Here is an 11,233-nt window from a genome sequence, read left to right as displayed (position 1 = left end):
CTATTTCCATATATCTTCTTTTACATTTATTGCAGAAGGGTGATGTTCAGTTCCTTGACCAGATGTTATATTGTTGGAACCGTCTGTGGGCTCTTTAATAGATGACTCTGGTTGTTTTACGTGTTTGGTCTTCAATTTTTTTATTTTATATTTCGATCTTTTTTTGAGTATCTTTATGAGTTTAAACAGCTTATTAATGCTGTATCCCGTTTTATGTACTGATAAAATAACAAATGGAATTGCGAACCCTCCTGAAATTAAACACAATAATACAACTGGAAAGAGTAATGCATGATTCTTCACTAAACGTTTGAACGTTTCATCAAATTTTGAATTACACTTGACTATATTATAATTATTTCCTGAAATAACTTCATTATATTTTTTTTCAAAGTTATTAACATCTATATCCAAGATATGTTCACTATGTTTCAGTTCTTTTAAATTTTCCCAACTTGATATAAGGAGATCTATATCCTTTTTTACTAGCCTTTTGTCTATATTTTGTTCCACTGCTATTTCATATTCCCTATTATTATCGTTTTCTTTTTTCGATATTTCTAACTCGCTCGTAATTTCATTAATGAATTCTCTCACATCCTCTATATCTTTTAATTTGGATGATGTATCACTATATTCAAAATTTGTTTGGTGAAAGTTTATAATTTGTTTAGTATATATGTTTTCTTCTCCATCATAATTGCCGTCATTATACTTATCCAAAATGCTCAAACTTGAATCATAAAAATCATTTATGTCTAAACTGGCGTCTTGCATGTTAGGACCTATTATTTCTAAAATTTATCGAATTTTTTTGAGAATATATTTTCTTCTCTTTTCTTATATCTTATTAATACTTCAAAGAAATAAAATTTATATTAGCATGGATTAATATATTTACATATCGTCAAGCTTATTGTTTCTTAAATTTAACGTAAATCTTTTATAAATACATATAATAATAATGATAATAATAATAATAATAATAATAAAACTAATCCTAATGATATTAATAATAAAACTAATCCTAATAATAATAATAATAAAACTAATCCTAATGATATTAATAATAATTATTATTATAAAAATTGTATTAAACGATTAATTAAATAATTATAACATATAATGAACAAAACGCTTTATATTATATATTAATTTTTAGTGATAGGTTTATTGTTTTCGACTAATTTATTATGAGACTGGTTATACTGAGAATTCATAATTATATAATATAGGCTTGCTAATTAAAAAAAATTATTAATAAATTTTAATAATGATGATGTTCTTTAACATTATTATATTCGCTTGTTACAAAAATAAAAATACCCAATTATTTATTATTTTGTAAATCATATTTTCAATTTTAAAAAATGCATAGTAAACTAAATGAAAGTATACCATAAAAAACATTAAACGTGTTATTAATTTCTATAGAATTATATAAAAATTATATTATTCATCAAAAATATAATTAATAATTAAAAAATAATAACGGTATTTTTTTTATTTATTAATATAACAATGAATAGAGACAATACAAAATATAACAATTTTTATTTTTAGTTATACAATTATCATTATATAAGAATTATGGAAAAAATAAATATAATATATTAGCAAAAATTTCCAAAAATCAATATTTAAATAAATATACATGTTTTTTATATTAAAAATATAAAATTATCATCATAACAATTCCCCAGAAATGTAGATTTATTCGGCATTTCAATAGCATCTGGGGTTTTATTATGATTTCATGATATTACATATATATAATATTGAAATGATACTTTAGTTTATTTTAAAAAAAAATTTTATATGATCTTCTTGATATACTTTTTGTTTTCAATTGTTTAATTAAAAAAATGTTTATTTGTTAAGTATGCCCCAAAGTATCCATTTTTATAGTTCGATATAAAAACAAAAGAATCTAGATGCATTAAAAGAAAAAGATAACTTTTATTAATATAAAATACTTATTGTATAAACAAGATTGAAATGTGGCATTATAATTAAAATAACTTTGAGAAGGAATAATTAATGATATTTAAGTTTCTGACTATATATATACCTTTAGTTCAAGGAGACATTTTTTTTAAATATATATATAGAAAACTATAAATAAAGAAGCATGTATGTATATGTATAAACATTAAAATTTATTAAAAATAGCATTTCCACGTGGGTAAAATAATTAATTCCAAAAAGCAACACTCTAACCTCCAATATATCTCATATATATTCATCTATTTCTTTATTTTCCCTTCCATACCTTTATACAAAAAGATACTTTATTCGGTAATATATAAAATAAAAACGCCAAAAATATATATTTACATATGCTTGTATTTATTATACTTCATTACATATTTGTTTTTATATTCATATTTTTGTCCCCATTACCACCCTTTGCATAATTTATATAAACTTTTTCCTTTAGTAATATTACCATATATTTCATTTATAAGATCATTAAAAGAAAGAAAATATTCTTTCTATACATATTGTTTTTCTTTTTTCTAATATATTTCTTAGAACGTGAAGCATCGACTGAAAACATTTTTATTTATGCCCGAAAGCAAGATCATACAATGGAAACAAAAAGGAGAAAATAGTGATGAAGATCAATATAATAATGAAGAAAATAGCGAAAATGAATATACTGATGGTGAGATAACTGAAACAGAAGAACGTGAAGACAAGAATTTGATTGCTGGAACAAATTCCAATAAGTCTCCAAAAAATGTATCAGTAAATAATGATACAACACGTTTAGACAAAACTGGGGGGAAAATTAGTGTTATTTCTTTGATAAAAAAAAAACTTCTTATAGAAAGTTAACAGAATATTGGAAAAGAAGAAGATGGAAAAAATATTTAAAGAAAGTTGACAATGAATGGCAACTATTAAATTTAGGCATTGAAAATGTAATTAAAAAAATGATAGAAAGAAACAATGCTGAATTAGAAAAATGGGAAACCCAGCAAGCACATAAATGGCTCCACTCAAATAATTTATATGCACAATATGCTTTATTATATAAAAAAATAAGTACAGATATCATATAAATATGCCTTCAATCGTAACGAATACCATGTGTAGCAAAAAAAAACTAATATTGAAAAAAAAGCAATGGAATAATTGGGTACGAATAAAAGAAGATCACTATATTTATAATATTGAAATTTTATGTAATAAAGAAAAAAATGCTTACAAAAAGTCTATTATTAAATGGATAAATGATATTGCTGACAATTTTGTTAAGAACCCTCAGTTACGTTTATGGATTGAACAACAAGTTAAGCCTTTCCCACGTAAAAAATTATTAAAAGGATCAAAAGTAAAAAGTATCGAAAGTTCTAATATTGAAATAAATGCATAATATAGTATCTGTATTCCCCACACGGTGGCAAACATATATACTCATATATTTATTAATCAAACTAAAAGAAAATTTTAAATAGCCCATAGAAACTTTAATTATTCAAAATTTTTTTTAAATGCACGTTAAAATCTACAATTTGTTCACGGTGCATATATATATCAATCAGAAATATAGGAAGTTCATTCACATTTTCGCTAAAATATTAAACATTAAAAAAAATTCACAAGTAAAAAATGCAAAGTTTATCAATACACATATATTTTTATGTATTGAAATTAATTTTTCATATAACTTATTTCCTTATAAATTTATTTATCTAATATATATTTTTTATAGTTTGTGATCAATATAATTGATTCCCCCTTAATTCGTTGCAAACATGTTCTATTTTATTTGTTCATATCGATATAATATGGTTAAAGTAAAATATTTATATTGTATATATTAATATAGATATTGACTATATATTAATTCATATTATGATATATCATAATTATTTATTATATAAGATTTTTTAACCCGGAGTTATATTGAATTATGCATAACACAATATGTTTCTTTATTTGATGAAACATTTTATTTAATAAATCTTATTATTTATATCATATTTATTTTGATTTAAATCGTGTTATTCAACTGAACTGTAATAATAAATATTAATAAAATATAGATCGAGAATCAACAATGTAACATAATCTATAAAATATTATTATGCTTCTAACATTTTTTGTAATACATAAAAAATTGAACTATATATAATATTTTTTTAAGTTTTAATTGTAGTTATTATTCTCTTTTTGTATTTTATATTTATATTAATAGAAATTGATTTATACACCATAATTTATTTATCATAAGGTATAATAATAGATTAATCACTATTAATTTGTAAGTTTTAATGATATGATGTATATATAAATTATATTTTAAAATAGTTAAAAAATAAAATATAAGTATATTAATAAAATTTAATGTTATAGTTATAGTAATTATAAATAATATGATAGATAACACGCGTTATTATTATATGACTATACATATAAACTAATAAAATACTCTACCAATAACTAATATTGAAATATTATTTTATTGTGAAACCTTCATATAATTAAACATTAATATTATCGAAAAAACACATAATAATGCATTATAAAGGTATCAATGTTATATATTTTTGTTAAAGATTCAATTTGGGATATGTGATTTTATATTATAAAAATTTGGATCCATGGAGAAAATGATGAAGACTCAATTCATGTTAATTGCCATTTTATTATTCCATATTAACTTGTATTATATTATTAGTTTTTATTGAATAATAATTTTTTAATCTAAAACAACATTATTTTACCATAGAATTAATAACATATAGAATTTTTAATAAATTAGTTGAACGTATATGCATTAATAACTATAACAATAGAATATATAAAATAAAAATGAACTGTGCAAAACATTTAGCGAATATTTATCTAAATTTATATAGTAAAAGAGAAAATATATCTTATCTCTCTTCTCTTAAAATGCAATATAACAACCTAATTAAACATAACTTTATATTATACTTTAAAATTTGCATCAATACTTATTTATGTGTTAATATTTACTAAGCATTTTTTTAAAAATAATATGCATTCAAATACTTGTTTAAGCTTATAAATACTGGTCCAGTGCTAATTGTTATTTTAAATAATGTAAAAGATGGGAAAATATATAATAAAATTATCCAACAGAGAATACTTCTAAATTGGGATATGCAGCAATAAAAATAAAGTTATTTAACGCATTAAAATTATTTTTTAATTTATCTATATTAAATACAAATAATATAAATTTAAATAATTTGTATAGAAAATGAGGCATGCAACTAAATTTGAAAATGCTATTATTTTAGAAAAAACTATAATATATATTATAAGAAACAAGTATACACAAATTTAATATATTTAAAAAATCACTATTTATATATTTTAAGAATTCTAATAATAATAACTTTCTTAATTTTTTGTATTTGTGTAGTATTTGAGTTTTATGACGTTGTTTGTGTTCTATATTAAAGCATATGTATAAGTATATATTTGTTAAATTCATTATAAAAGTATATCTATTTTTATAATAAAGTTATACCAAGTGTTAGTAAGAATAGTATTTTTTGTATAAAATTCATCATATATACATATGGCAAAAGTGTATAAGCAACCTTCTATTTAAGGTAATTTAGCTAACTGCCATAAAATAAGTATAATATAATTTTAGTAATACTAATGTATTATTATTTTACATGAAGTTAAAATTAAGAATAATATGTCTAACGAAAGATAATTTATATGTAAAGATCTTGAGTAAATATACCATATATTCTATGCAATATATATAAACAACATCACCCCCCATAATCTCCAAATTATAACAGAATTTCATTATAATGTCTTTTAAACTGGTATATATATTTTTTCTTATATTATTCGTATTTTGCATTCCTACAAATTATATTAATTTTAATTTTAGTAACATTTATATTAATACATTTTTTGTTTAATTCGTAAAATATATTCGTAGTGTGATATAATTAAAGCGATTGATAATTTTTCTAATAATCCGGAAATCCAAGGAGGACGTAATTCTATTGGTTATTCTAAGTATTATTGCCCTGATAATAACTGTGATACTGATGTCAAAAAAGTTATTTCTACTTTTATATTCTTAGTAACTTTATTGAATGGTGCTGATAATTATGAAAATTTAGAGATTGATAAAATGGTTGAATATGCTATTTTATGGTTAAGTTATAAACTAAATCAAAAAATACAAAATGGAACCACTAAATTACACGATTTTTATACTAAACATATAAAAACAAATAGTAAATATAATGAGCATATAACTAATGATTTTAAGATTAATCAGAGTGTTATAGAAAATAAAATAAAATCGATGAATATGAATATTAAAGATATATCTAATTTTTATGATCCATTTAAATCATTATGTAACATGTATATTGAAGTTGATGCAAGCAACCGATGCATGACATGTTTAAAAAATGCTGGAGCATTTTTTGAAAACTGTGAAAAACTTAAAAATACTTTGGATATTACTAAAGGAAGTTCTTATTCACAACTATGGTATAGTTTATCAAATGATTATGATAAATTTAAAGATAAATATAATAGTGTTAAGTGTAGTGATGTCCCATCACTTGTAGCTTGTCCACCAAGTCCAGTAACAAAAAATACACTAATTTCAACTGCAATTATATTTTTTGCAGCATCAATTTTATTGGGAGTTTATTATAAGGTAAATAATAAGGAATTAAAAAAAAATACTATATATATGTAAACATTAACAAACAACCGTACGCTTCTTAACATTTTATATTAGCATTCGTTATTTGGATTTCGGAGAAAAGTTCAAAAAAATTTAAGAAAAAAGCTAAAATCATTAAGAAGAAAATGGATAATTAGTATATGATTCGAAGAGAGTGACAATTTAAGAATAATAATAATTATTTATATATTTTAGGAAACTGTCTATTAGGAAGTAATTTTTGCATAATTGTTATATAGCTTTTATGTTGTGGGTCAGGGTTATCTTTGTGGAACCCATGTTTAGGGTTAAAGTTAAGTATTATATTGCATTTGATTTTTTATAATTTGAATACTAATTAAATATATGTTTCATTCTGTATGTTTAATAATGAGAAGTCCAAATATGCAACCGCAAAGGATACTTCCATTAATATGAAAAGGGTCACATTACATTTTTTCATAAAGTATAATATATATAATAAGTGTTCATTCTGATTTAATATGATTAAAATAAAATGTCTATATTGCATATATTAATTCATATTATGATATATCATAATTATTTATTATATAAAACTTATTAATATGTGACTATATTGAATTATATATAACACAATGTTTCTTTATTTGATGAAAATATTATTTAGTAAAACTTATAATTTGTATCATATTTGTTTTAATTTAAATCATATTTGTTTTAATTTAAATCATATTTGTTTTAATTTAAATCATATTATCAAACTGAACTGTAATAATATATATTCATAAAATATAAATGCATGAAATATCAATCGAGAATCGAGAATCGACAATATAACATTGTCTATAAAATATTATTATGCTTCTAACATTTTTTGAAGTTGTAATTGTAGTTACTATTATCTTTTTTATTTCCTATAAATTTGTATTACAATTAATTAGTACTAATAAAAGTTGATTTATGCGCCACAATTTATTTATAATAAGGTATAATAATATATTAATCACTATTAATTTATAAATTTGATAGTTTTGAGGTATAAATAAATTATATTTTAAAATAGTTAAAATATTAATAAAATTTAATGTTGTAATACTTATAAACAATTTGGTATATAAAATTAGCGTTGTTGTACTAATATATATAATATTGTATCAATGACCAAGCAAAGAAATATGTTAAATTTTGGAAATATATACAATTATATATTAATGCAAAGTATATAGAACAGGTATGTAATAATTAGCTTAATTTAACTAATATTATTTTTATTATGTTACTATATATATATATAAATACAAATATATAATTTAAATATATTGTTATTACAAAATAATATATGTTCTAAAATACTTAATTTAAAAACTATGAAACAAGGAAATATTATACATTGGTTTAAAGTATCTTTATTGAGTGCACTAATTGTTTCGTTGTACTATACATTGATATACCAACAGCATCATAATAGTAAGAACAATCGATAAAGTATTAAATTAATTTGATTTGAATGCGTTGATATATATTAATTATATTTATTATTAAACTTGTAATAAGAATAAAATTGTATGCACAATAAATCAAATGAAATATTATAGCCTCCAACGAAGTATGCTTTTAATGTGTTAATATTAAAACTAACATTACCAAGCAAAATAATATTAATAATTCTATAGTTTACTTAAAAATATAGTTTATTATAAAACATATAGTACAATATTATTTATTAAAATTAAAAAGCTAACTATATATTTAGAAAAGTAATAATTATAAGTTATTTTTAATGTATACATTAATTGAAAGTTTTAATCGTAGAAAATATAAAATATAATTAAACTATGTAGAATAAGTAAATTTTATATGGGTACATATTTGTCTTAAAAAATAATACTTCCCTTATCTCTCCTATCTAAAATGTAAATATAACAATTTAATTACGCATAGTTTTTTATTATACTTTAAAATTTGCTTCAATACTTATTTATGTGTTATATATTTAATATTTACTAAGTATTATTTTAAAAAAATGTGCATTCAAAGACTTATTTAAGGTTATAAATACAGTTTCAGTGCTAATTCTCGTTTTAAACCGTGGAAAAGATGTGCAAAATATATTATAAAATTACCAAATAAGGTATATTTATAAATTGAATTGTATAGGAATAAAGATAAAGTTATAGATTTATTAAAATGAATTATGAATTTACCCATATTAAATAAAAATAATATTAAAATTATATAATTTGCATAAAAAGTAGAGCATATAACTTATTTTGTAAATGTTATAATTTTAGAAAAGTCTATATTATATATTATAAGAAACAAGTATATAAAAATTTAATATATTTTAAAAAATGAATATTTATATACTTTTAAGGATTATAGTAATAATATAATTTTTTATTTTTTAGATTTATACAGTATTTAATTTTTATAATTGAAATCATTAAAATAGAAGATATAAATATATTCTTGTTCTATGTTCAAACATACTTTAAATTCTTTATAAAATTATATCCATTTTTATAATAAAGTTATACCAGATGTTAGTAAGAACAGCATTTTTTGTATAAAATGCATCATATTTATATTTAATCAAAACTGTATTAATCAATCCTATATTTAAGGTAATTTAACTAATTGGGATAAAATAAGTATAATATTATTTTAGTAACATTACTATATTATTATCTTATATTAATTTAATTATTGAAAAACTTAAATATATTTAACTACAAACAGTTGTTATATATAGGGTTAAAGTATTTGCGTCACATGTTGGGGTGAGTCTATATAAAACAGAATGATTCTACTCAATTTAGAAATCAAAAATAAGATTCCATTATAATGAATAAGAAAGTGGTATATGCATTTGTTAATAATAATAATAATTTCCTTTACATGTTTTGATATTGTATTATATTTAAATATCATTAAACTTTATTTTAATAAAATGTTCAATAATATACATTTCTAATAATTGTTTTTAAATGTTTTCTTAGTGTGAAAAGTTTATGAATATATGGGAGGATTTCCCCGATACATTGACCAATGATGGAAAGTATCAATTTAAAGATAAAACTTTTTTAAATAGTTATTGTTTTAACAATGAATGTGATACTGATCTCCAAAAAATGAATGCTGTATTTTTTTATTTGGTTAATGAATTCTTTGGGCCTTCTGGTGTGTTTAAGAATATTGCAAAAAGCAATATCAATGCTGTTGAATACATTATCATATGGTTAAGTCATATGTTAAACCTAAGGGATAACACAGGAAACATTCTAACAAATTTTTATAATATATATATAAAAAATCAAGAAAAGTATAAAAATACTATAAATGGTGAAGGTTGTAGTAATTATGATGATCTTATATATAAAAAAATGAATTGATGAATATTACTAATGAAAATTGTCCAAATTTTATGCTCCATTTAAATTATTATGTGAAATGTATTCTGCATTTGATGAAAACAAGAAAGATTGCACAAACTGTTCGGGAAAAGCTCAAGAATTTGTTGGTAAATATAAAAATCTTAAAGAAGATTCTAGTATTACTAATGATAGTTCCTGTAATAAAATATTGTCTACATTATCAAATGATTATAATAATTTAAAAAATAAATGTAGCAATATTCCATCTCTTCCAGATATAAAAAACAGCACAAAATCATGTACAAAGTTCTAAACGAATCCCTGAACATACTTCTGCAACTAATTCTGTACAAACTTCTGAACAAAATTATGAACTAATTTCTGCACAAAATTCTGAAAATTACATCATCAAGTTCGTCGATAGGAAACAAATTATTTACAGTTTTATCAATATTTGGTGCAATAGCATTTTTGTTGGGAATTTCTTATAAGGTAAATAATAGGAATTAAAAAATGATTTTCATTATATATATGCAAGCATTAACAAAAATATCATATGCTTCTTAACGTTTATATTAGTATTCATTATTTGGATTTCGGAAACGAGCTCAAAAACAATATTTAAGAGAAAAAATAAAAAATATAAAGAAGAGAATGAATTATTAATATATGATTCGAAGAGAGTGACTATTTCAGGAATAGTAACAATGATTTATATATTTTAAGAAACTGTCTATTGGGAAGTAATTTTTATATAGTTTTTTATGTGGTGGACCCCATATTCGGGTTAGGGCTAAATATTATATATTTATTTTTTTATAATTTGAACACTAATTTAATATATGTACTATACACGTATGCTTAATATTGAGATGAAGTTCAAAAGTCCAAATATGCAACCAAAAAAGGGGCATTGTTATTAATATGAAAGGGGTTACATAACATATTTTATAAGTTATAATATATAGTTGAGTGTTCATGCCGATTTAATATGATTAAAATAAAATGTCTATATTGCATATATTAATTCATATTATGATATATCATAATTATTTATTATATTAAGCGTGCTAATCATAACTATATTGAATTATGCACAACACAATATTTTCTTTATTTGATGAGAATTTTATTTAGGAAAACTTATGATTTGTATCATATTTATTTTGATTCAAATCGCATTTTT

General features: G+C 20.8%; 2 protein-coding genes and 2 pseudogenes across 2 annotated transcripts, besides 2 other annotated features; 3 read left to right on the top strand and 1 right to left on the bottom strand.

Moving 5' to 3' along the window:
* On the bottom strand, window positions 1–777 carry PBANKA_1400041 (fam-b protein; the record flags this gene model as incomplete). The annotated part of the gene is made up of 1 exon (XM_034567307.1): window positions 1–777. One exon carries the CDS (start codon window positions 775–777, stop codon window positions 1–3), a length of 777 nt encoding a protein of 258 aa, XP_034423817.1.
* Window positions 778–2,131: 1,354 nt separating this feature from the next.
* Window positions 2,132–3,382, top strand: PBANKA_1400031 (annotated as a pseudogene).
* Window positions 2,132–3,382: a sequence feature (tryptophan-rich antigen, putative, pseudogene).
* A 2,428-nt stretch (window positions 3,383–5,810) lies between these two features.
* PBANKA_1400021 (BIR protein) lies at window positions 5,811–6,856 on the top strand (the record flags this gene model as incomplete). Its single annotated transcript, XM_034567306.1, has 3 exons — window positions 5,811–5,825; window positions 5,945–6,682; window positions 6,767–6,856. 3 exons carry the CDS (start codon window positions 5,811–5,813, stop codon window positions 6,854–6,856), a joined length of 843 nt encoding a protein of 280 aa, XP_034423816.1.
* Window positions 6,857–9,517: 2,661 nt separating this feature from the next.
* PBANKA_1400011 lies at window positions 9,518–10,713 on the top strand (annotated as a pseudogene).
* Window positions 9,518–10,713: a sequence feature (BIR protein, pseudogene;~PIR protein, pseudogene).
* Window positions 10,714–11,233: the final 520 nt, after the last annotated feature.

This window comes from Plasmodium berghei, assembly GCF_900002375.2.
Source record: "Plasmodium berghei ANKA genome assembly, chromosome: 14".
Taxonomy (NCBI): Eukaryota; Apicomplexa; class Aconoidasida; order Haemosporida; family Plasmodiidae; genus Plasmodium; species Plasmodium berghei.
Note: the sequence above shows the minus strand (reverse complement) of the source record. Positions and strands in the feature narration are given on the sequence as shown.